The sequence below is a fragment of the Hermetia illucens genome, chromosome 3 (genome assembly GCF_905115235.1).
Source record: "Hermetia illucens chromosome 3, iHerIll2.2.curated.20191125, whole genome shotgun sequence".
Taxonomy (NCBI): Eukaryota; Metazoa; Arthropoda; class Insecta; order Diptera; family Stratiomyidae; genus Hermetia; species Hermetia illucens.
The window spans coordinates 75,034,746-75,062,727 of record NC_051851.1 but is presented as its reverse complement, the minus strand read 5'-3'; the positions used below and the strand labels follow the sequence as shown (position 1 = coordinate 75,062,727).

At 42.5% G+C, this 27,982-nt stretch overlaps 1 protein-coding gene across 3 annotated transcripts in view; it reads left to right on the top strand.

Annotated features, from left to right (window-relative positions):
* The window catches only part of LOC119652741, a 209,712-nt gene that overhangs the window by 142,587 nt on the left and 39,143 nt on the right, over nucleotides 1–27,982 (top strand). For 2 of the 3 annotated variants that reach the window (XM_038057039.1, XM_038057041.1), the window contains exons 5-6: nucleotides 8,860–9,115; nucleotides 18,373–18,857. In XM_038057039.1, coding sequence (XP_037912967.1) covers nucleotides 8,860–9,115; nucleotides 18,373–18,503 — 387 coding nt within the window. In that variant the 3' untranslated portion in view covers nucleotides 18,504–18,857. Of the gene's footprint in view, nucleotides 1–8,859; nucleotides 9,116–18,372; nucleotides 18,858–27,982 lie in introns of those variants that run through there. The other variant, XM_038057040.1, reaches the window with a different exon arrangement.

The window sequence follows — 27,982 nt, the reverse complement described above, 5'->3', positions numbered from 1 at the left end:
CGGATTCGTTTATGTATCGTAGGTTTTCCGTTAGTGGATGTGATGCTACTCGTTGCAACTGGAGCACATTAGCACCAAAAATCTGATGTCTGATGCCTTCATACGCGGGGCATTCATATAACAAAGCATTGAATCCGCTTTCTCATCACAGAAGGGACACATATCATCTTATACAATTTCTATTCTGAACACATTTCCAGCTAGTGAAGTGTCAGAATGCCTACAATACTTCTGCAACTTTTCCTGCTTTTCGACAGGGTGAACTTTCCTCTCAATGCATCCTGGCAATCACTACAGATTACAATGCGTCTGCCGTTCATCCACTCGTCAATCACCCACGTTGCCGCCCTTGGGATCACATGTAATATAATTCAGCTTATATAAATGTTGCATGTTATCCCAAAGGAAAAGCCCACTTCTCGTTTTTTTTCGGGAGTTAGACTCCGGCTGCAGAACCTTGATCTGTTTTTTAACCATCGGTGTAAAAGGCCTCTGAATATCCCGCAACGTATTCTTCTGTGACTTCCCAGTTCCCTCAGGATATCTTCATATCTTCTGCCAAAAACGGGGACCTAAAAAGCAGAAGGCATTGTCCCATATTTGATATCGAGTGAAATTTAAGGGAATGAGGCCTCAAAATATGACTCCCAAAAAGTGTAACAGGTCTCGTTCTCAGAGCCTATCGAGCCGAAAAATCTGAAAAAAATTACAGTGGCGTATCTAAACGAAATCTAGGCCTCAAAATACATCCGGTTCCGCCAACTTTTGAGGGGGGGGGGACAAATCGAATCTCACGGTCCGTGCACACCTTGTACGCGAAACCTTAGTTTCGGAGACAAAAGGCTTTAACCTGAACACGGATACGTTCTTGGGGGGAAGCATCCACGCAAACCAGGACGGTGTTCCGCAGCAGAAGCAAACACCCAGTGGTGGAAAGAGCCGCCCTGGTATCGAACACAAGATCGCTGGGGAGTCTCAAATTCTCCCCGTATACCAACTCGACGGAACTGGCGAATGTCACAAGGGGTCAATAATGTGGATCGTGTGAAAACGCTTTGTAGACCGAAGAGATGAGCCTACCTCCTTCTCTACGTACTTGATGACTTTACAGTTCTGGCACGCGATGCAGGGGTTAACATCCTTATTCATTGATGACCAGAAATATCTACTAGTGACAAGCCAATTCGTTTTCCAAATGCCTGTGTGCGCAAGATCGTGTACTGCATGGACATTTCCTTCCGAAAAGCGAAAGCGGCTGGATCGGCCTAGATCCCTTTTCAGAGGTCTCGCAGACTATTTCGAAGGTCGAGCCAAAAAGGGAAAACTCTCGAAATTTATATTTGGAGTTGTCTCTGAGGCTCTGAAGCACTGCGCGATCCTTCTGTGCCTCATCGAATGCCGAAAAATCGACCGTGGTTGGAATTTTAACCCCTGAAACGCGTGACAAAGCATCTGCAACTACATTATCCTTACTGGACACAGGTTGGATGTTTGAAATAAACTGGCTTATAAAGTTCAAGTGCGGAGTTGGCGAGAGAACACTTTGTCGGCCTTCTGCGTAGATGGGAAGGTAAGAGGCTTTTGGTCCGTGAACACTGTGAACGGCCTGCCTTCTAGAGAGTATCGGAAGACCTTTATTGCTATGTATGTAATGTACGCGTCTAATAGTTCACGCCCATAGGTGCTTTAGTTCTGTTGAGTTTTACCAATTTCTTAGAAAAGAACCTCAACGTTAAGTACAAAACCGGCCTCAAGAGGACGTTGAAAAATGGATTTGCGATGTTTCCAATGCTCAGACTCTGAAGAAGAAACGACCAAAACATCATTCAAGTTCACGAAACAAAAGTTAAGGTTTCCCCAAACAGAGTGGATGAACCTCTGAAAGCGCCTCATTGCACAGTCAAAATGCATCCGTGTGCACTCGAAGAATCTTCTGGAGCTACAGGGATTTGATGGTACACCTTGGCTAAGTCGGAGGTCGCAAAAACACGGCAATTAACTAGATGTGCAAAGTCGTGGATGAGTGGTATAGGATAGCGATCCGAAACGGTCTGAGCATTCAGACTTCTATAGTCGCCAAATGGCCTCTAAGCGCCGTTGGACTTTAGGACCATGTGTAGTGGCGAAGATCGGCAGCTTTTTGACGGACTGCAAATACCCTACTGTAAAAGTGTGTCAAATTCTTTCTTAACAACAGCAAGCTTCTGAGGTAGCAATGGGCGCACCTTCGAGAAGATATGGGAGCCAGTGGTGCGCGTGTGGTACTGTACATCACGCTTGTTATGTTGTTATATTTTTTAAAGAAGCGCATGAATACGAGAGTCGGCAACTTCTTCAAAAATGATCGAAAGACTGACAGTAAAGCAGGTGGTTTTCCTGAAGTCCTAAGCGAAGATACGAGATCTTTAAGAGACCTATTCCGCTGATCTACTAGCAACCCATAACGGCCTAGAAAGTCTGCGGATAGTATGGGACCACTGATGTCCGCTACTAGGAACCGGCATGAGAATTTTCGTTGAAGTCCCAGACGTAAGTGTATATGATTGAAGAATTTGCCGCCACTGGTTTAAGTTGATGAGCAATCAGTTTGTGATTTCCCGATACCGGGAGAACTGAGACGTCTACGCCTGTGTCGATTACCTGATTGTAAGCGCTATTACCTACAGCGCTTACTTAAAGGAATTGCCTTCTGGGTAGCCACCGCTCCCAATGAATTTACTTTTTTGAAGTCGTGAACGAGCATGCGCCGACAAATTTCTTTGCTTTGTCGGCAAAGATGCGGTGTTTTTTTTTTGGGAGTAGAGCGGCTACGATCACCATTACGGTTCGAAGATAGTGTGCTAAACAGACGCCACTCGCAAAGCTCCCCGTCTCCCCATCGCATCAATATGCCAAATCTGTCTTGCGCCTGTTCCGTAGAGCAATACGGTAGTACCAGCAAATTTCAGGACTTTTTGAGAACCCCGACCGCAAACAAGTTCCAACACCCGAACACAAAGCTCCAACTATTGCCGCTAGTTTAGAAACGGTAGCCGCGAGAGTGATAGCGTCTACTGCAGCTCAATAATTTGTCCCGTGGCTTCCCGCGACATTGAGCACGGGGCACGCGTTCACCTCGTGGATTTTGTCATCAGTGTTTGCTCCAACGATCCGAGGTTCATTCAGCTTTGTTAACTCACCTACCGACAGTCGCTTGATGAGAGTACCCTTTAACTTCGAGTAAGAGTACTCCTTCCGAACGTTGGCGGCGAGCCCAGTCGACGTCCAGGCCGACGAGAGCATGATTAAATCCGCAATGATGCCGGAACCAGGTTTTCGGGTTACGTCACCAAAAGGGTGGCACTCATACTGCCACTGCGACGACAGAGAATACGGAGGCGCCGGAAGCGTTTGCCGTGCTGTTATTAATTGATATTCGCAAACTGTGGTGATGTACCCTGCGGGGCTTATATCCACCGAACAAACTTCCCAATAATCCAACAAAATCTATTTCAAATAATGCGCTTTTAATTTGGTTCGATTGGGAAAGCACCCGCCAGAATGCAGTGCATTTCTTGTCAGCTTCACCGCCTTGCTTATTTAATCCACATGGGAGTTCGCCCGCAAAACCCCACAGTGGTGCTCTGACAAGCCATTGCCATTTTCATAGGTAGGTAACAGTAAGTTACAGATGAGTATCTTCATCATGTACCGCACTGCATCCAACAAACAGATCGGGCGATATGATGCTAGTTCCCCAGACTATTTATAGAGAAGCAAAACCCAGTTGAGTTTTTCGATTGGCCAGCCAATATTACTTCTTCCTTCCACGAAGATGATTGACCCCTAGGTTCACAGCTTTGCGAATTCCATCTAAATTTATAACCAGTTCTACCATATCTACGTATATCACACCTCACTAACTGGAGGTCGAACTGATTGTGCTTGATCATAATTTGTGTGTCGCTATTTTAGCAATGAAGAAACGGAGCTGTAACAATTTCTTTCTTGGGTTGTTCTTTGTCCTCACATTCTTTTAGTTACAACTCTGTAAACTGCATCCCAAGGATTTTATGTCGTATAGTAGTTTCGAGCGACTTCTCATGGTTTTCCAAATAAGGTCCCATTCGGGCATACAGTCGTCTGTGTACTTCTTACATGACGTTGTTACCTTTAAGCCTCTTGTGTCTTTGCCAGAAAACGTGCAAATCGCAAAGTTGTAATTTCATTCACCCACCAGTTGGTTGCTTCTTAAGGAATAGTCTCTTTCTGGGCATAGCATCTTTATATGCTTCAATAGCTCATTAGGTGGTTTAGATGAGTTTTTGCATGGTCGTACCACTCAAGGATACATCGGGCTTGGCCGCTCAGGAAAAGGTGCCCCCGTCAAAAGCTTTCGCCTTTCTTCCCAGCAGCCCACCCGGTCTTCTGCACCAACACTATTTGAAACCGAATTCGCCTTTGATCTCCATGCACTATAGTCTCCACGAACGTGCCAAGGAACTCTTGCAGCTAAAGTAGCGCTTAGGTATGTTAGGCCCTCCATTTAATAGTTTATGAGGTTATAACATTCTCGAATACCATGTCTAGCGTCCCGAATGTTTTGAGCAGAACATGTCCCTTCATATTCGTGGTTCGTTCAGTTGTCCAGTCAAGGGCACACCAGTTTAATGTTTAAATCCGTTGCTATGATTTCGGCTGATAATCTGTTCACATTCAGTAATTGTAATAGAGTGCTTCATTATTTCCAAAATGGCCTGTTCCCCGCAAGTCCATAGCATTGCTTGGCCAGTTTGATATGTCTGGCCCAAATGGCACTACCAGAATTCCGATATGGCTCATTAATTATGGTCAGATCTTTCTCTTGAGTAGCTTGGCAGCTTGAGATTTATATCAAGCTTTGAAATTTACGTTGAGGGCTCCTCCATGCTCCACGTGCCGGCAATGTACCGAGGGTCCACACTTCCCTTCCTTACGAATACTTTTACTTTACTTTTCAATTCGGCCTAGAAATGTGTCTGCCGTTGTAACCGTGGATTACTTCAGCTTCAGCATCATATCTCATTTGTGGGACCATGCACCTGTAGCCATGCAGATTCGTTCAGCAGTTGATGAAGTCTTTTCTCTGGTTTCTCCTATATTGTATTTTGAATGAGCGTAATTCGTGTTACCTGACTAAATAGTTCACTCGACGTTTTAAGCATTTCTTCATCGTATCATTCCAAGCTGATACCTCTTGTCATATCCCTTATATTCAAGCGTTCCTTGATAAACTCGATGACCTTACTATTATTGCAGACCCTGATTCATCATCATCAACGGCGCAACAACCGGTCTAGGCCTGCCTTAATAAGGAACTCCACATATCCCGGTTTTGCGCCGAGGTCCACCAATTTGATATCCCTAAAAACTGTCTGGCCTCCTGACATACGCCATAGCTCCATCTTAGGAGGGTCTGCCTCGTCTTCTTTTCTACAAGCAAGTAGACGTGAGTCTTCGTTTGCGTAGGACATTCCCGTGGCGATTCATTATGGCGGATGTCATATTTCCTATTTTAGGCGTAGACTTCTTTTGTCACTATGTGTTGCTAGTAGACTTGCAGAACAGGTCCCTCATAGACTCCACAACCAACCTTAACTCGTCAGGCAGAATCTCATCTCTTCCTAACAACAATCTTTCCGTACTTTTGGAGGACATTACTGACTCTCGTGTTTGGGCACTCCTCCAAAAATTCAGCCAGATTACTTCCGAATGTAGTCTCTCTAAACCTGTAAAGCGCAATGTGCAGCACCACATTAACACTACTCATCATCAACGGCGCAACAACCGGTATCCGGTCTAGGCCTGCTCAATAAGGAACTCCAGACATCCCGGTTTTGCGCCGAGGTCCACCAATTCGATATCCCTAAAAACTGTCTGGCGTCCTGACCTACGCCATCGCTCCATCCTAGGCAGGGTCTGCCTCGTCTTCTTTTTCTACCATAGATATTGCCTTTATAGACTTTCCGGGCTGGATCATCCTCATCTATACGGGTCAAGTGACCCGCCCACCGTAACCTATTGAGCCGGATTTTATCCACAACCGGACGGTCATGGTGTCGCTCATAGATTTCGTTGCTATATAGGTTACAGAATCGTCCATCCTCATTTAGGGGGCCAAAAATTCTTCAGAGGATTCTTCTCTCGAACGCGGCCAAGAGTTCGCAATTCTTCTTGCTAAGAACCCAAGTTTCCGAGGAATACATGAGGACTGGCAAGATCATTGTCTTGTACAGTAAGAGATTTGACCCTATGGTGAGACGTTTCGAACGGAACAGTCTTTGTAAGCTGAAATAGGCTCTGTTGGCTGACAACAACCGTGCGCGGATTTCATCATCGTAGCTGTTATCGGTTGTGATTTTCGACCCTACATAGGAGAAATTGTCAACGGTCTCAAAGTATTGTATTGTATTCTCCTATCCTTATTCTTCTTCGTGTTTAACCAGTGCGGTTCGATGTTGTTGATTGGTTGGTTTTCGGTGCTGACGTTGCCACCATATACTTTGTCTTGCCTTCATTGATGTGCTGCCCAGCATCCCGCGTCGCCTGCTCGATCTGGATGAAGGCAGTTTGTACGTTTCGGGTGGTTCTTCTCATGATGTCGATATTGTCAGCATAGGCCAGTAGTTGGGTGGACTTAGAGAGGATCGTACCTCTTGCATTTATCTCAGCATCAAGGATCACTTTCTCGAGGGCCAGGTTAAAGAGGACGCATGATAGGGCATCCCCTTGTCGTAGACCGTTGTTGATGTCGAATGGTCTTGAGAGTGATCCTGCTGCTTTTATCTGGCCTCGCACATTGGTCAGGGTCAGCCTAGTCAGTCTTATTAATTTCGTCGGGATACCGAGTTCTCTCATGGCCGTGTACAGTTTTACCCTGGCTATGCTATCAGAGGCGGCTTTAAAGTCGATGAACAGATGGTGCAACTGCTGCCCATATTCCAACAGTTTTTCCATCGCTTGCCGCACAGAGAAAATCTGATCTGTTGCTAATTTGCCTGGAGTGAAGCCTCTTTGGTATGAGCCAATGATGGTCTGGGCGTATGGAGCTATCCGGCCTAGCAAGATAGCGGAGAATATCTTATAGATGGTACTCAGCAACGTGATACCTGTATAATTGCTGCACTGTGTGATATCTCCCTTTTTATATATAAGACAGATAATGCCTCGTTGCCAATCGTCGGGCATTGAGTCACTGTCCCATACCTTGAGCATCAATTGATGAACCACTTGGTGTAACTGGTCGCCTTCATATTTAACCAATTCGGATATAATTCCATCGGCTCCTGGCGATTTATGATTTTTTAGCCGATGAGTTACACGGACTGTTTCTCCTATACTTGGTGGTGGCAGTATTTGTCCGTCGTCTTCAGTTGGCGGGACCTCCAACTCGCCGATGTTCTAGTTGTTCAGTAGTTCATCAAAGTACTCAACCCATCGCTCCAAAATCAGATTTCCCTCTTTGTGTCGGCAGAATGAACATCGAGGTGTATAAGGCTTCATCCTGCTGAATTGTTGGTAAAACTTCCGCGCCTGGTGCGTTTGCTCCCTGTACTTTTCGAGTTCACAGACCTGTTGGTTCTCCCAGGCTTCCTTTTTCCGAGTATGAAGTCGCTTCTCCGCTCGACGGAGTTCGTGATAAGTCTCTGCGCGTATCCGCGTTCTTTGAGAATGCAACATTACTCGGTATGCAGTATTCTTCCGTTCCGTTGCTAGCTTACTTTCATCGTCAAACCAGCCGTTCCGACTTCTTTTGCGGCTGGGGCCAAGAATGTTTGCAACCATATCAATGATAACGTTCTTCAAGTGGTTGTGAAGATCATTTGTTGATGCTTCATCTCCAGGTCCTCTATTGGCTGCGGTTATTGCGGCATTCATTTCCCTCTTGTAGGTGTCGTTGAGGGCGGTGTTGTGGATGGCTTCAGTGTTAACTCTCACCTGATTATCAGAGGGGATTCTCCGTGGTGTTGTTATTCAAACTCGGAACACCATGCCAACGAGATAGCCCCTGATTGGCTTCTATTTATTACATCGCTTAGGTGCTTAAACATCGTAGTTTGCTCCCGCCACATTCTGAATACTATGTGAGGCGGTTTTGATTACGGGGCTTCTGCTCGTAAGGGTGGATATCAACGAAGAACTGAACTTCTTCCGGACTGGTTTATCGACAGAAACAGTTTTACAATTACAGAAATTGCGCCAATTAAAATGTTTTGCCCTATCTAAAACATACGCACCAATAAAAATCTCAGATTAAAACAAAAAGTCTAGAATAGAGTTCATCAAAGATTAAAAATTAAGATTCAAAATGTTTCCAGGAGCTCACCAAATAATAAAATCTTCAGGCCGGTTTGAACAAAAAAACCGTTAATATAAGGGGGCTTCGAATTATTTTGAATTGCCTTAACACTATGTCCGGTCGATTCAGAACCCTAAAAGCACATTTGAGCAGCCGAGTCTTCTCCCATAGATTATCAAGTAAAGAGCGAGGTCTATAAACCCAAACACTGAATTGGTATTCAATTTGGTTCGTATCTTTGGGAATAGCTCAAACGCTTAAGTGCATCCTAGACCTTCATTCGAATGTAACTGCGAAACAATTCGATTTATTTCCTATTTTTCTTCCTCTCTAAAATTTCTGGAAAGCAGCCTACGTGCAATACAGACATTTTATAACAACAGAATAAAGCTTAAAAATTGCTCCTGCTTTCGTCGGACATTTCCCATTTATTCGTCCTTATCCGCATATGCTTGCGAAACTTCATAAAAATATTTATATAAATGTACTCATACACACGGCGGAACAGATAAAGTTATGTTCGAATTCCATTTTAATTCCAGGCACCTTTCGATTTACTTCAACCACAACAGGAAACCACAATGAAGACGGACCATTTTATCCTGCACAAGCTAAGTCTGGAGCTACGTTTTCATCTTGATAAGGCACGTTTCAAAAGTCCGAATGGCGACCTGGAAATAAAATGTGTAGCCGACATCGTTAAGATACCATCCCTGTTACGTTTTAGTGTTTTTAAGGCAAAAATCACATCAGATGATGAATTACATAATCAGAAATTAGTCAATCGGAAAAATTCAGGTAAGTTGAGACGTTCTTCCTGTGGATTCTATCAGTTTTGGGAGGATGTATCGAGTTTAGTTTGTATTTCGTTCACGATCCTCAGAAAAGCTATTCCAGCTAACGTCTGCTACTTCGAGGATAGAATTTCTAATGTAAGCAAATGAGAATGTTTCCAGTTATTTCCGCTCAAGGACTTCCGTGAACTTTCTATCCTTCCTGGAATTCGTTCTTTGTAAGCTTAGAATTTTACATACAACCTTTTCCGAAGGGTTTTATTTACAAGTCCTTAGAAGGTAATATGAGCAACATATGTATTTCTTTGAGCAATTCGATAGGTCGTGATACTTCCTTACATAGGAAGGAGTTTCCATCGACCTATCAAGTTCTCCATTAAAATTTAGTTATTTTATTTGTTTTTCTATGTAAATTTCTCAAATCAAAATATGTCATCTTTTGGGGGATGCTGTGAAAACTAACTAGGCTAGGGAAGTATTCGAAGTCATAATTTCATTATTTTCACTTTTATGGCATCTTTGTGCCATAATGTCAGGGTAGTAGTGAAGGATTTGGCACAGCTAAAAACAGGAAACGACTCTTCCTTCACCAGAAGAAACTTCATCTATTCCCAATAACCTTTAACAGCAGAAAAATTCGCCCAGTTACCAATTCAACTAGAGAGGGCTTCTTTTGTTCTACAAACTTGTCAATGATATAGCAGCATTGTCATTGCAAATGTCAAGTGGTGAAATTCAAAATTCACTGGGAAGCAACTATAGCATCAAATTGTTAGCAAGCGTCTAGCACTGAAACCAATGAAAGTTCCTTTCATTCCTCTTCGATATTCAAAAGTCGTGTACCCCCGTAAGTCGATCGCCATTCGAAGCTGGGATTGAGGTGTCAATGGAAGAATAGAGTCGAAATTGACAGGTTGCTGGCCAATAAATTTATATCCCCTTTAATCCTCATCATCAGTGTCAAACCCTTCGTCACAGCTAGGGTGAAAACAATGAATGTCCAACTAGGTCTGTGGCTGATTACATTCGGTTCCTCGTTCACTAAAGAACATATTGCGCGCATCAAGGCTATTTAACATATCTTGATGTGATTCGAAAGAAATAGAAATAAGCAAGTTTTGTAGTGTAAAACGAGTAGGTCACGAAGCAGCAAACTGCCAACTTTCCTACCGCTAAGTGAACTGTGGGAAGCCCCAAAATGCACGAACTGTGGCGGTAATGATCATGCCGGGAACTATCGCAAATACAAGATGTTCGTCCGAGTTTTGGCGAACAAAGTCAAAAACGAGCAAGAAACTCCCGTCCTAACCAAACCCCCAGAACTATCACCAACCCCGTTTTCACACGGCCATCTGTGTCGCCCTGCGAAGAAAAAATCCAACTCTCACATTATCCCAAAAGCTGAAACCTTCAAACATTTTCAATCCCGATTTCCTTGGGTTCGCCAGCAAATCGCAGGAATTCCAGCAGATGTTCAACGCAATGGTTGTAAGGATCACTGAGTATAATACCAACTCTATCACCGATTTGTAGCACTGATGAAGGAAACAAGTGCTGCAAGAAAAGGCAAGTCTTAATCATTTCAAATAATCTATTATCGGCCGACACGAGCTTGAGCTATTCCTTTGAGCATAAACCCCAGGTAGTGCTACTGTATGAAACCAGGCCTAATTTCCCAAATTTCAACGTCTTTCTAACTGACTGCTCACAATCCAACTCCCGCCATCCCTCCTTGACGAACTCCATTCACGTGACAGGTCAATCTGCGAAAGAATCCTAACTCTTTACGCAATTCACCACCACAAACGTCTCTCCAGTACACAACGGAACCCAAAACTTTCATATAAAGTATAAGTAAGTGACATCCTTCCAACTTTAGTGGGGATGTCACTGCTACCAACAAAGTTGATTGATCACAGTTGTCGCTTCAGTGCCAATTCTAAAACTTTAAGCGTTAGTATCACGCTAAAGTGAATATTCTGACATAATATTCACAATACGTGTTTGATACTGATAGGGCAAATTTGCACTCAGATATTTTTATATAAGAAGCCTTTCATACCTGAAACGGCTAGCTTCTGGTTTTCAGCTTGTAGTCAAAGGGTAGTATAGGTCCCAGGGCGAAACATCGATTGGTACATTGGATGAAGCATAAGGCCTAAGAAATACCAGCTGAACCAACACCAATAGCTCTACTACCGAACCCTATCTCCACCTACACGTGGTGACCGCTGGGAGATCTTTTTTTAAGGATGAAGGCGAGTCTCCCGCGCCTAAAAACGGGACAAATTGTACCAACTGGTTCTCCAGGATGGGAGTTGGGTAGGGCTTGCAACCCTACTCGGAAAACGAAATCAACGAATCCAGAAAGGAAACAGAATAACCATTTTCGCATTTTCTCATAACACAGGGTCAGAGAAGGGTATCTTCTGCAAGGTAGTAAAATTAATCCTCGAAGCCTGTCCCAGGTACGATATCAAAATCATACTTGAGGAACAGCCATGTAGGGGGCCAATACAGACTCGTTGTCGTCGTACTATCTCGTTGGCATGGTGCTCCGGACTGGAATAACAACACCACTTAGAATCCCCTCTGACAAACAGGTGAGAGTTAACACTGAACCCATCTACAGCGCAACCCTCCGCAACTTCTATAAAAGGGAAATGGATACCGCAATAGTCAACTGAGATCCTGGATAAGAAGACTCAACGAATAATCTTCACAATAACCTGAAGAACGTTATCATTGATGCGGCCACAAACATATTTGGCCCTAGCCGGAAAAGAAGTCGGAACGGCTGGTTTGACGATGAATGTAAGTTGCAACGGAACGGAAGAATGCTGCATACCGAGTAATGTGGCATTCTCAAAGGACGCGGGCACGCGCGGAGACTTATCACTAATTGCGGCGAGCGGAGAAGCGACTTTACAGCCAGAAAAAGAAAGCCTGGGAGAACCAACAGGTCTTTTAATTACAAAAGTATAGGAAGCAAACGCACCAGGCGCGGAGGTTTTGCGAACAACTCAGCAGAATGAAGCCAGAGGCAAACAGGAAAATCTCTGCCACAAGCGATAGAAAAACTGTTGGAGTATGGACATCAGTTGCACCATCTTTTCATCAACTTTAAAGCCGCCTATGGCTATGCTATAGCCAGAGTAAAACTTTGAACGGCCACGAGAAACTTAGGTATCCCGACGAAATTGATAAGACTGACTAGGCTGACCCTGACCAATGTGCGAAGCCAGATAAAAGCAGGAGGATCACTATCGAGACGTTTCAACATCAACAACGGTCTAAGACAACGGGCTGCCACATCATGCCTCTTTAACCTAGCTCTGGAAAAAGTGATCCGTGATGCTGAGGTAAATCCGAAGGGCACGATTCTCTTGAAGTCCACCCATCTACTGACCTATACTGACGATATGGACATCATGGGGATGGGAACCCAAGACGTACAAACTGCCTTCATCTAGATCAAGCAGGCGGCGCAAGATCTTGGTCTCCAGAACAATAAAAGTAAGAGAAAATATATGGTGGCAATGTCAACACCAAAAACCAACCAACTAAGAGCATAAAATCGCACTGGTCAAACGAGAAGAATAAAGATAGGAGACTACAACTTTGAGACCGTTGATAATTTTTCCTATCTAGGGTCGAAATCACAACCGAGAACAGCTCGGTAGGGTGATGTTAAAGACGGGGTTACGAATCCGCTGTAGGAGCTGAAACTTTCAGGTATGCAGGTACTAGGCGACTCATACTAACCAACTCCGATATAATATTCCTTGCTGAAACATGAGATGTGGTAAGGATCCTCGTACAAAATCAGTAAAGTCTTTAACAATGCTCACCATCGTGAAAACGTAAGTGCTTTCGTGAATATGAAAGAGCGGCTTTATTCGCGTCGACCTGCCGATGTAGACAGGGTCACATATATTTTCTCTTGGGGCTTGACGAGGAAAGTGTCAAAACATGAAATCCAAGTTGCGATGAAAGTAATGGAAACACTGTTGAAGTCGTTTTTGTCGACAGTAGTGGAGTGGAGTCGCTGCTTCAAATTCGTGAAATCCAAAAAGGATCTGGAACAATAACTACTCGAGTGGCTCGGTTTTAATAGGTTTATTGGCGTTAATTGGGGAATGGAAAGGACAAGTGCTGCGGGCTTGCTGTTTGTATTAGGCTTCTTGCTTTTTGTCTTTAGCATTTGTCCAGCTCATCGTGATCGGTTGCACCATTTTGCCCTGTTAATCAGCTGATGTGGACGCAGTCGTAGGACTTTCGAATCACCTTCCAAGTATCAAGCCACTGGCCTGACTCTTTGCCTTTCCTCATACACTTTGATGTTAACAGAAATCTTCGTTTTTCGTTAGCGCAAATTACGTAACCATACCATCGGAGACACCCCATATCGATTACGAATATACTCATTTCGGTTGTGATAATGGCATGTTTCGCCACTGGTCCATCGTAACATCTTCATTTCCATTACCGCGAGATGCTGTTCATTGTTTATAATCGGCAAACACTTAGAACCACACAAGATGACAGTGCGAATGACATTACGGTAAACCTTAAATTTGAGACGTTCGTTCATACGTCGATCATCAGATCATCCAGATTGCATCAATGCGTGAAGCATAACGCAGTTCTCCATCGGCTGATAGCATTGACCCGAGACATTTAAGTCGCTCAATTCTGGGCAGATAACTGTCGCTGACAGTGATTGTACCTGTTTTATGGGGATCGGTCATGAGATCGTACTGCATGAGGCCGTTTTTGGAAAAGTTACTCGAGATCATTTCCGCTAGGAAAACATCATTTGCATAAAGGAGCGAATATAACGCTGTACGTTGGATGTCTCGCGTGACAGTGTCCATAACAAAAGCAAAGAGGAATGTTGAGGGGCGCTTCCTTGAAAAACACCAACAAAGACACAAAGTGGTTTTGGTACTTTTCGAATCGTGGTAGAGCAATATGCAATATGATGCCGCCGCAGAACATACCAGATGAGTTCGTGTGGCACACGATCAAATGTACTCTTTAGATCCAGAAAAACAACGTAGATAGGGCGATGTTTCTTACGGTGTTTCTCCATGAATAACCACGTAATGTTATTTGAAGGATTTCGCAATACCATTGTTGCGTCTAAAAATCTTCATGGTATGAGACTGTGACGGGATGGGACGGTAATTTGAACATTCTGCTGATGTTCAACCTTCTTCAATAACCCGATTGAAGAACGCACTGATCTTTATTGCTTCCTTGACTTCAGTCCTTCTGACTACTGGAAATTATGGCCTGCTTGTGGGAGTGGTGGATAAACAAATTCCTCCATTGAAATCTACTCTAAATATGTTTGCCATCTCTCGATTACGGCTCTTGGATCGGTAACCAAAGCATATTTCTTGTCATTAACATAAAGAAAGTGTGCAATAACTTGTGTGCGTTGGTGTCGGCGTTTGTCAATCGATACAGATCTCTCTCGCCATCCTGAGCACAGTTAGATACTAGACAGCCAAAACACTCCCCCTTGCCCCTCAAGGGGGGAATCAGTGCGACTACGCACAATTCCAAATTGTTTTGCCCTTGAGCATGAGCGAGATGTAACGGAAATCCGATCAGCTGTCTTTGACATACCGCCCGGACTTGCCAATGTATTCGTGAGATTGGCAAGTTTTTGCTTATGGATAGTGAATACATGAAACAACTTTTTGCTATATGGGTAACCACGCCGTTGTACCAGAATAGCAAAAGCTCACCGATCTCTCTCTTACCTCTCTCTCTCTGATGTGTACAGATAAGCTTCCTTCAGCCCATTCGCAAGTGGGGTCATTTTAGTGTGGGTACTGCCTATAGTAGATCTACTGTGATCCAGAGTCAGGCAGTCTACCGTAAAGATATTTGTAATGGGCCGCTCGGGTAACAGCGATCTCTTTCTTTGTTTCCCGATTGATATTTTGGTAACTTTGCCAATTGACTATCGTTTTATCGTCGGGAAGCTTGTGATAGAGGCATTTCTTATCATAAACCTTCATTTAGACATGGTCATTCCAAGGCTAAATTTCTCGGTTGATAAATCGCTTACCTGGGTTAGTGACCCCGTTGCATAGGCCGCCTTGTGGATCGTATTTTTAATTTGGTCCCACGATTCTTCTATATTCATAATGGTTGGTAACCGCGTGAGATCATTTCTTCTTTTCCCCAATGAAAACCATTTAATATGCGGCGGATCAGTACGTTCCTTACGCTGTTCTATTACTGGTATGATTTGCAAGCTAGTAATCAAGGGCCGATGTTAAGGTACGATAGTCTTATAGGTTACGGGTTTGCAGTCAGTGGCGGAGGTAAAATGTCGGCGTCTTGTGAGGATTTCTCCAATTTGCGTTTTACTGATCTCACTATAGCATGTGGGAAGGTGAGACAATCGTTTGATGAACAACGTATTTACAAACACCAGGTCGTGTGTGTCGGCAAAATCGACTATACCGTTGCCACGCTCATTGCGTGCTCCAAACCCTTTTCCCCTATGGCATCTGTTTGTATCTTCCTTCTAACCTACTTGACCACAAAGGTCACCCGCAGTGACAATATAGTCATCAGAAGGTATGTTACAGGTCTTTGCCAGAAGGCATCCTTCTCGGCATGGTATGGGAGTGAGCTTCATCAGCCAGTCATCAAATCGCTCGACTTCTTCAATGGCATCACGCAAACCAACAGAGACAATGCAATGCTGTCACCGTGAGAAAGGGGGGTACGAAAATAGAGAAGGTTAAAACGCGAACATGGTAACAGTTGTACCATGTTCGCATTCTATATCGCGGCTTTTGACACGCAAATATCAATGCGCCTTTCCCGAAGGGCTCTTCCGAATTCCTCGGTCTTTCCAGTGAGAATGCATATATTCAGAATACAGACACGTATTTATTTTGCTCGGAATAATTTACTACTGATGTCGTCCATGCATCAATGCAAATAATTAAGACTTGCTTTTTCTATTCGCTAGTGATATTTATTAAGTTTGAAAACGTCGATATTTCGGGAACCACTTATTCCCTCCGCAGACTTGTTAGCACTGATCACTGATGAAGGGAACAAGTAGTTCTCGAAATATTAGTATTTGCAAGCTTAATAGCGAATAGAAAGTCTTAATTACTTCAAATGATTTAATCGCTAGAAAAACCGCGAGCTTACAATTAGATACACTGTGTAGCCCTGGTGCAATACACGAATTAGTATCAGCATCAAAACCTTGCACAAGCGTAGCCTTATTTATTATTGACGTTGCTCCTTCACAATAGCAACATAGAGTTAAAATACGCGAAAAATAGAAGGAAATATGAGGCACTGGTTCAGGAAATCAAAGTCTCGAAGCAGTGGTAGGAGGCTGCACGTATTGTATCTAAATCGCCAACGGCAGATACATTGAGCAATTCGTCCCAGAATATCGGTAAGCACTGGGCCACCATCATTAACGCTCTCCTCTCCGGTACTACGCAGGTCATCGATAACGTCCCGAAAGGGCGTCATAAGACCTGGCTGACTGGAGAATTATGGAAGCGGAAGGTTCTGGTCAGCACTGCAAGTTATGGTGGGGGTGACGCGCTGGAAATCCGATACCGACCGAAATCAAGAGAAGTTGAGCGTAGTGTATGTGTTGACGCCGCAGAACGCAATGATTTCAAAACTGTACACTACATTAAGAAAGATATTCCATGTGGTCGCAAATCGCCTGTGCGTCCTGTGAACGACGTTATTGGCCGACCCCGCAGCCAACGTGCAAGTGATGAGGTAGAAAGAATACTTCACTTCTTAACCGTATCATATTCGGTGAAGCTCTCTCTCTGATGGCAAGTCACCGTAACATGCGATCGCGGACTGTTTCTCCAAGCAGGAGAAGCATCATTTTGGCTTTCAATGTACCCAAACGAAGTAAACCAGTGGTTTAAGTTGACGGTCTCTCCGCAAAGTTATTTATCGCCGCACCCGCAGGTTATGCAGATCTGCTAATTCAATTCGTACAGAACACTTGGGAATTCGAGACCTTTCACAAAGAAGGGCATAATCGTAAAGAAGAAAGACACGCGTTCTGAATATGATAATTGGAGCCGAATCAGTGTGCTCTCTGCCGTCGCAGAAGCAATAGTTAAACTAATCCTGAAACACATCAAAGAACGTTAAGAATCGGCAGATAGTAGGCTGATTTCCGCTTCGGAACTCCAGCATTGACAACCCTATTGATCATTTTAGAATAGTGCGAGCAATTTATACCTTCGCTTCTCTTGTTCATCGATTTTGAGATAGCTTCCGACAGCGAAAACAGGGAGTCTATCTAAAGCACTATAAACTGGTTATTGCCCGATGCAATAAAAGCGCTAGATCCGTTTGCTCTGCCTAGTCTAACCAAGATGAAATCGAGACTGTTCAGTAGTAGTGTTCTTTCTGTGCTGCTATACGGGAGCACCACTTAAAAATGACTCCAGTTGTAACCCGAAAGTTCCAAGCCTTCGTGATTACCTGTCTGCGTCGCACAAGGGGGACATGCTGATGTGATACTATTTCAAACGGAAAACTTGGTCCGCGCACAGACCTGGCACCCATGCGTATTGTGATCGGAAAGCGTAGTGAAGTGGTAGTCGATAGGTCGCACATTAAGGAGAGGCGGCAATTCCATTACTGGTTACGCTATGCAGTGAAATCCAATCTCCTAAGATGGCGTGGGCGGGGCACTTGGCGCCGAACAATAGAGAAGGAGTGCCGATGTCTCGGAGGGTCCTTGGGGGAGGCGCATTTTCGGTAACCGCCAGCGATGGCGCATCGATGTGATTGGTTCCCCACCAAAATGGCAACCATATATATATGTATATTGTCAAAATCTACCACTGGCCAACACCGCCAAAGCCATTTAATTGTTTTAAGTAGGTAGGATCGTCCGAGCCAAAGTGCTGGGCAAAGTCAAAACAAAGGGAAGGTAAATTCATAATTTTTAATTGGACGTTAAAATGGAGGCGTGAAGAGGGAGGGGGCATTAAGGACAAGACAAGACACCATTCCCATAGCACTTTAGGAAATTAGTATTTTTTATTCATATCATCATATGGTAAGACAATGTATTATTACTGTATTTATACGGCACCTTTTTTATAATACATGTTTATATTGTTTTGCCCTTTGTGTTACGAACGCATGGATATATAAAAATATACAGTATCTTTACAGCGGGTCTAACGTTTTAACCCTCTTTCTTCTGTTTCTACTTTTCAGGATTTAAGCAGCACTCTTATGTGTCGAAATCTACGATGCTTCTCGCATACACGATATTCACCTTGCATTGGTATATCGCATGCATGGTCGGATCATCACGTGAGCTTTTTTCACAATTATCCTTAAGCTAGTTCCCATTACGAATGACAGTGAAACTATTTATATATAATATCTGAAGAAAAAAACACTATGCAATGAAGGCTGTTTATTAAAGTTTAACTTAACTTTTAATTCATGTAATATTATAATATAGTAAATATTTTTTAAATGAAACACGAAAAAGGTTAATCGAATTCAAATCAAAATAGGTTCATTGAATAGAAAGAATTAAATCCGATCGAGAAAGTGAAAACTATGAATTTAAAGATGGATACAAACAAAAGTTAGCTGCTTTGCATCACCAGCGTTCAATAACATTATTTTTCTATTTCTGTATATATGTGTATTGGAATTTGAGGTACTATTGGTTTTATTTTCAGAATTAACAATTCAAAACTCAAGCTGTAAAGTCAAATATTGAGCTTGGAAACTACGTGAGACTACGTGTACCTTAACCTCTATGTCTTTTCGTTTTTTCTAAGCATCCTTCTTACCGAACATTCATAATTTGCTGAAGTCTCGAAACGGACATCCCCACTTTAATACATATTTTTCTCGAACCACCCATTCATGAAATTGCGATCAAAAACGGAAAATCAGTAATTAAAGACAACCCCCAAATCGGGGACAAAAAAAAAAGATGTTAGCTAGGACAGCAGACAAATGTAGAACTCCAATTACCGACTAGTGCATCCTTTTAATATTTCACTCTTTCTCTATGAGCAAGTTCATCACATTTCCACCTTCCACACAAACTTCATAGATGCCTTTGCCAGAAGAACATCAATCAAACCCTCTTGTCCCTATTGCTTCTGAACCGAAACTGGATCTCACCTCCATACACAGATGGGAAAGTTTTCCTATCGTTCTGAAGCCGTGATTTGTCATATCATCTTTTGGCAGGAAAAATGGACAACAAGATGAAAAATATGTATATGGAACGTTCAAAAATAGAAGGGTAGAAATTTGAAGGAAAAAAACGATGGTAGTCACGGCACCATCAAAACTATTTGTTCGACGTACCGAAACGCGGTTTTGTGGTTACTGCGCACATGGTTTTAACGAGGTTTACAACTTTTTGCTGGGACAGCATTTGATAAAAGATTCACATTCTCACAGGATTGGCATCCTTGAGTGACGGTGGAATGGTCCTGTATCCTACATGCACTGTTGAAGTAGATTATTGACAAGTGCTTTGAACAGACCGTATCAAAATGAGACGCTTATGGCTGAATGATATGTGCTTTCTGTTCACCCCTATATACCAGGCCTATACATATAACGAACACGGAATCACGATTTGTTCATTTCCTTTATTGGTTTTTAAGTAAAGTGATTTCGTTATTTCAAGATTAATAGTACGCTAGGCAAAAGCCCATAGTAGTGAAATTGACATGGAAATAATTATAGCGAGTGGAATTTTTCATAAAATATTCAAGTTATGCCTGACATTTTTTGAAAAATTCATTTGGGATATTAGCGAAAGCATTTGAACTATTTAATTAATGAACATTAATCAATTATCAATTGCCTCGAAGAAAGGAAGCTGGTTATGTAATATGTAGGTAACTGTCAGCATATACTAGTGTATATGCACTCATTGCTGAAACTGACTATGCTTCTAGCCGCTTGTATTTCTCAGGCTCATAATTTACTGAAAACCTACTTACATTTTTGATTCAATCATTCTGCTCCAAATGAAGAGAATATTATATACATTATTTCATAGTCCCGATTTGATTTTCAATGAAGCTGTGCTTCACTTTCATTACCATTACACTTAACGCTGTGGAAGTGATCAGCCCACAGAACTAGCACAGAACGAAATCGCGCAAAAGCAAAAGCATCCATGACATTTCATGCATTTTGTCAAATCAAAAAGGGACTTCCTCTTTTTCTTCAGCCTTTGTCCTGTTCACAAGCGGGGTCGACTCGTCGTGATCGACTTCGCCATTTGACTCTATCAAATGCCTAATCTGGATGCAATTGCGACGCTTTTAAATCCCCATTCAGCGTATCAAGCCACCGTTGTTTCAACCGGCTTTTTGGTCGCTTACCATTGACTTCGATGTTCAGACCAATCTTGGCAAGTGAATTCTCGTTGGCGCGAATTATGTGACCATACCATCAAAGACCCCTCTCTCGCAGTTTTCCCACGATCGGTGCAACCCCATATCGATCGCAGATATCCTCATTTCGGATATGATCAAAACGTGTCACGCCACTAGTCCAACTCAACATCTTCGTCTCCATTACCGTAAAACGTCGTTCATTCTCCTTTATAATCGGCCAACACTCAGGACCATAGAGAGCGATAGCACGGACGACATTGCGGTAAATTTTAGATTTGAGAAGTTGGTCGATCACAAAAAACACCAATTGTGGAACACCACTTCATTCAGGTTGCGTTAACACGTGAGACAATTTGATAGCGCAGTTCTATATGGGCTGATAGCATTAACCCGAGATATTTAAATCGCTTATTTCTGGGCAGGTCACTGCTGCTGACAGTGATTGTGCCTGTTTCATGGGGTCGTCAAAAATTCAGTTTTATTCAGATTCAATTTGAGACAGTGTTGCATGAGGCGGTCATTCTATTTTTGGACAAGTTACTCGAGATCATTTTTCCTATTAGACGCTAGGAAAACTTCATCTGAATAAAGCAGTATATAGGGCGCTGGACGTTGGATATCCCGTGTGACCTGCCCCTGAATTACAACTTTATCTAATGTTGTTTAAAAAAGTAAATATTTTTCTCCATGGTCGCTTCTTGATTGCTTCTTCAATAAAAAGCTTACTACTTACGAAGCACGAATACCTCACCGCTCTTATTGTCGCCAAAGAATGGTTACCAAAAAAAATTTAATGAACCCTGAATGAGACACAGCGCTCTCATACATGATTAAATGAATCATGAATTATGACACACTTTATAAGATGCTGTGTCCCGGTACCCCCAGTGGTTAGAGCGCTGGACTATCGTCCAGAAGGCCGCGATTCAAATCTCACTGGTTGTAGAGGGATTTGTTATCGCGACTGTATGTCAGATGCCAGTCGACTCAGCTGGGAATGAGTACCTGAGCAAAATCAGGGGGCTAATCTCGGGCGAGTGCAATGCTGACCACATTGCATCCTACAGTGTAATGTAGTGTTCCGTTACGGTCTTGAATGAAGTGTTCTAACACACCTCAAGGGGCTGATCCAATATGGAATGTTGCGCCAACGATTATTATTATTATTATTTATAAGATGCTCCATTTTCGCTCGGAGTCGTGGTAGAGAAAATAAACACGAAAACTAGCGGCGCAGTACATTTCGTCGATAAAAGTGACAGTCACCGACGATTTTACACTTTTTAATTTATCACCTCTCCATACATGCTTTCATGTGGAAATCATCCAGCAGAATATCTCACAATTACTCTCACTATCTTATAGGTACTCCAGCATTTGAATTTAAATTTGCCAGAGAGGTATGCACCTTTTTGAGATTTCATCAGAGATCACACGCAATTTTTATGGACCGGGACTCTAGGTCCCAGTAATTTCACTCTTACCGGGAATTTATTTGCCTCATACAAAGAAGCAGGTTTTTGTTTTTGTTGCTACAATCTGCAGGCCCTATAAGCTGAGAAAGCCTGAAGACGTGCTTCTGAGAATTAATTTCGAATCTAGATCTGTTGAAGCATATATATCGTAGAAATCAAGCGCCATCATTCTCCACTTATCAGCGGCGACAGTACACAACCTTAGAAAACTCCAGCAACATCGAAAAACCCTAGAGGAATGTCTGCCTCGTACGCCTCTGCTGAAACTTCACGACGTCTTTGGAGGGCACGACATTCTTCACGAAATCGAATCAAATTCCAGTCCGTTGCTTTAGGAGTTAAAAGTCACAAAGCGTCTGATATTCACCGATTACCCTTGTGATGAAATCAGGCAAGGTATGTATTTGCCTAATTAAGCGTAAAGTGAACCGTAACACCGCGAAGGAAGCTTATTCTTTATTTCTTTATTGCGGTATCCGATGACTAGCCTAAATTTGATGGAAGTGGTGTCTAACATGATCCAGGGCAACCACACAATTTGTGCCGATCCTGACAAGATACAAACATACATGCCAGATTTTCGGCAGCCGCAAAATCTCAAACAAACCCCCATTGGCAGACATACTTCAGAAGAAGTATTCGTTTTGCTGGGCGAAGGAAGCTGTTTTCGCTTTTGGTGCTTTAAATACAATCTGCGGCCTGAATGTTATTGATCGAGCGCATCAGCATGAGTTTTACCAAACTCCCTGACCTGCAGGTATGTGATGGATTGGTATATAAGCGAACAAATCATACTTCAAGAGAAAAGTTGCAAGAACCACAGGTTAGATGTTTATCCGTGCCCACAATCGTCCTTTAAGTGTACACTGCGGGTTCGTAAAACCTTGGGTAGCCTACGGTTTTATTGGCCTAGAATAATAATTGTGAAACGGTTTCTATTGGAATAAGTACCCATTTCTAAAGGGGTATTCCAATGATTGCATTGCATTGATAGTAGTTCTCGATTCCTTCTTAAAGCTTCAACTTGTCAAAATGATCAAACGGTTCATTACGCACTGCCAGAATATTTGAAATTCCTAAGCCTATAACGTTGGACTACTAAGGTGCACCTTTCATGTTGTCTTTGGGCGTAGAATTATTACTTATGAAAGTACCTAAGGCTTTTATGTGACTGAATGATTTACTTGATGCGAGCCGGAAAATACTTTTTAAGAATAACCTTACTATTCTCAGGGCAGATATTCGGAAGCGGATCCTGCAAGCACGAAGGCGCAGGAAGAAGGCAATTATTTGCAATCCCGAACTCGTCAATTTCATAATTTAGTGTGAGAGTACCATGTAATGCCAAAAGGGATCAAAAGTTTGTGAATGCGGTAGTCACTCGAAGGGTTGGAAGCACTCAGCAATGTTGGTCCGGTCTTGAAAACGTAAGTGAGTCCTCAAAGGTGTTTTCTTATTAAGTAAAAACACAGCTTCCTGGAACTAATAGCTCTATCAAATCCTACAGCACACATTGGCACCCCTAACGCAATGCCACGCCTTCATTTCTTTGAATCACACAATTCTCGCCCTAGCGTTATTTTTTTTCATCACGTCTCTCTTTTCCTTCTCACATCTTAGTTAGCTGGACTTGAGTGTTGCTGCACCTGCACGACCAGGTTTTCTCTGCTTTAAGGATAGCTCTGCCCTCGCGACTGACCATAGTCATGGGTCATGCCAGACCCACTTACATATTAATTGTTGAAAGGGGGGCGGAGTTTACGTGTCTTATAGAAAGTTGTACCAAGCACGATTTTCCAATAAATGCGGAATTTCCGACTTTCCAAATTTCCTAATAGATCTTTGGTAATTTGTTAATGTTCAGTAATAAGGACATTATTCTCTCGGCCCTATACTGTGTCTCGTCTGATGTCATCAACGCTACTGAATCCGATTTGCCTATTTGTTAAAACTTTTCTCCGCGACTGTGCTTAAATCCATTCTATCCCAGGCGTCATTCCTTAAAACGAATCTCTAGTAATTGCTTTTTTCATATCTTATCCTTATCCTCTATACATATCTCCCAATCACCTGTACTGCCTTTTTTGAATTATTTGAGCGAAAATTAATTCCAAATCATTGCAATCTCTTTGTAATGGGGAAAACCGCCTCGATATTATAGTGATCTTATGCCAAAGTCCTGAAATTGAATATCCCATTACCTCCTTTTCAACTGCCGAGTTAATTCTAGCTCGCTTTCATCAGTTTATGCCCTCCTTCATAATCAGCACCTCCTGCTGCTCAGTTTCTCAACACAATCTAATTCCTATAGATCGTATCATCTCGTCAATGTTACGTTATCTAATTTTGCTCTCTCCAATTAAAACGTAGGATTCCCTATTCGCTATTATGATGTCTCTCCTGTTCCAAACCATTTACTCACTCCATCTCTCAATACACGGGCGAATATTTTATGGCATTGTACTACCTGTAAATGACCGGTCCACAGTCAGCGCAATTAGAAGATGGGCATAACCCTTCTCCAATGTCCTGAGGACAGCGCTGGCCTGGAAATTAGCGTAGTGGTTCACTCCTGCCTCATTAAGCCATCGGAAAGAGAATAGCGGCTGTGGATATACAAGATGTTCATTTTTGCTATGTTTTCATGAATAATTTATCTTTATCTTATAGGAGAGAGGCTATCTAAATAGCTAACTCATAATTCGAAGCTCCGAAATCAGGTGTACATGACAATTTATCTGCGATAATTAGCTAAAATTTCAGTTAGGATGTTAATAATAGTGATGAGACTTTTCTGGAAGAAAATTGGAATTCTCCTAAACACTAAGTTATCTCGAGGACCCGGAATAGGCTAACTTTACCAAAATTTTACATCGAGGCTGGTTTACCCTCCCCACGTCACCGATATCGGTTTGCTTTCCCGCGTGCTGCGTGCAGCGCGCTACATGAATATCAGCAAGACAACCTTCTGTATCGATCAAAAGCATTCATACCTACTGACAAAGATATCCGTGCAAGACACATTCTAAACAACCCTTCAATGAGATCTGGTTTCGAAGACGATGGATCACCCGTCCCATGTGGATCCTCTCAATGTACGATAGCTTATGCACTACATCTACTAAAAGCAGGATGGTCACCTTTCTGAAACTTTCAATAGATGCTATGGCGGTACAAATTTCAACCTTAGAAATTGCATATAGTTAAGTGTGTACGGCCGCTGCTCGTGAAGTAAGTTTCCACTGTCCTTTGCTCTCGTCATACCTTTCCAGGTCCCGCATGAGGTTCGCTTTTGTGGTTCGTCCGGATCATGGTGACATTTCTCCCCAAATTCTTAAGATCGGGGTCAGCCTCCACCTTTTTAAACTTTTCTGTAAAACAAAACCTTATTCAAAAACGACTGCGGCTATTGTAACGCAATTTTGGGAGAGCATGTGATCAAAAAATTCCTTTATATATTGCATATGGCGCCATTTTCTGTTGAATTTAAGAGGGCTCCCGATACATACCAAAGGAGGTGTAAATTTTTTTTCGTGGAATGTGATCATTCGGGGTATCAAATGAAAGAACTTGATTAGTACTTTTCGAAATTGATCTTAGTTCTAATATTGGGGGAAACGCAGAGGAGCTAGGACTCGTATTGTATGTTCCGAAAGTGTAACAAATCTCGTGCTCAGAACCTATCCAACAGTGTAAATGAAGTTGCTTAGAACTGAAAGTATAAGAATTGTCTTGTCATATAAAAGTAAGACAGTTCCCAGAAACGGACGGAAAATACCTTTCAATATATAGCCGAGGGAGTCAATATTTATAGAGTATTTTAGAAAGATTCTAGGAGAACTTCTCCTTATACTGTCTTAAACGAAGAACCAGTTTATGGTCTAGATGTGAAACGTGATGCAAACAATGATGCGTAATCGGCCCCAGCTTTTACAGGTCCTTCTCAAAAGCAATTGAACCAGCTTAAAATATGTCATTGGAATGCAAACGGCGTCAGCCAATATAGACTAGAATTCTGGCACTTCCTGTTTAAAAAAGAAATCAACATAATGGTCATATTTGAAACACATCTCACTCACAAAAGCAGCTTCCAGATTTATGGGTATTATCATAGTTCTACAACATCAAGCATCCGAATGGAAAAGTCTACGGCGGTACCGGAATACTTATCAAATCCCTTATATAGTATTATCTCCTTAATTACTGCAAAGACTATCTGCAAGCAACTTCAGTACAATTACTGGAGTGGGCCAGCGCGATATCCATCCCCGCGATGTATTGTCCTCCAAGGTTTAAAATGACTTCTCAGACATTTGAAGAATTGTTTAAAACATTGGGGAACAGATTTCTTACCGCTGGAGATTTTCATGTTTAGCACACTCATTGGGGTTCCAGACTGATCACTCCCAAGGGAAGACACTTGTGGGACATGTTAGTCCCAGACACTGCACTTGACTACGTTTCATTTGGTGGTCAATTTATTGGTCAGCAGATGGACGAAAAATCCCGGACCTAATTGACTTTGGTTTTATAAAAAATTTGAGGAGAGAGTTGCGAGCCGTGCTATGAACTGTTTTCAGACGAGTCTCCCGTTAAGCGGATGTTGAGAAGATAACGGCAGGCTCACAGATCTCCAGTCCTTAAAAACCAATTGGACAGAGCATGTTGATCGCTCCACGAAGCTCATATGGATCAATGGTAACAGGACGCCCGTCGCCTACTGCATCAACTGATTTACAGATACATAAAACCTAGGCCTCAAAATGCATGCCAATCCAATACCTTCACATACAGTTAATGATAGCACATTGCCATATTTTAAGAAAAACCTCCCTTAAGCTCACACTCAAAATACAAAATTTTGCACTAAGTAATGCTACAACACATAATTTTGGAATTGGAGTTTGAAGGAAATTTTGTATTTCACATGAATTAATCGGAATCTAAGACGTGTATGACGACATCATCATATGTATAAAATGAATTCATATGAACGGCGAATATTTTGCATTCTATGTACGAATGGAAAAATGTGAATAGGAAATTTTTCACAAAAGATGAACAACAAAGCTTTATACCCGGAACGTCCAGGTATTCCGTCTTGTTTATTTTATTTGGTTATGATGATCCTTATTCTTTTCTTCCTTTGTTAACATTTTTTAGCTCAATCCGAGACCAATCGTCTTATTCTTTCCTAGTCCGTTTGCCTGCATTCTTGCTTCGATATATTTCCGGTTGTTCAGGGAACCCCTTTAATCCACATTTCTTACCACCCTAGATATTGGAAAAGATATCATGATCGCTGATCTTTTTTCTTCTGAATGAATCAAGCTTAATCTTAAGACACCTGCTGTCATCCCCTATTTTTTGATGGGGTTTGTGTCAATATGGCTTGCTTTGGATATCGTTTACCCGTCGGCAAATCCTTCTGCCCTTTTTTTATGGGTATTCCAAGCGATATAAACAACTTCTTTTCTAAACTGCTTATAGTATTAGATAACATATTGCCCAAACTGTCCACCACTGTGGTACTGACAGCGAAGAATATCGACAACAGGGACGCTGCTTGCCCGCCCCCAAAAGCCTGTGATTTTCGAGTTTTGAGACTCCGCTTTATTATTAGTTTATTGGTCTGCGCGACCTTCCTATAATCATTATTGTCCACAGGTGGGCGCGTTCCTCTCTCCTGTACGACTTACGCATAAAAATGATGGCGGTCAAGCGCACCTCCTCTAGATGAACACATGTGCGTGTTCATTTCCATCCGCCTAGTATCCCCTAATGGGAGATCTGGTTGATTCTCACATTTTTTTTTCCTCTCTATCTTTTCTAGGAAAACTTCAAAAGACACTGGGCTTGACACGGTAATTCCTTCTCCACTCAGCATAAAGTAATACATCACAGAGTGTAGTCAGCTCAGCCGGCACTTGTAACGGCAGTTTTACGCTCTCCTTCACTTTCCCC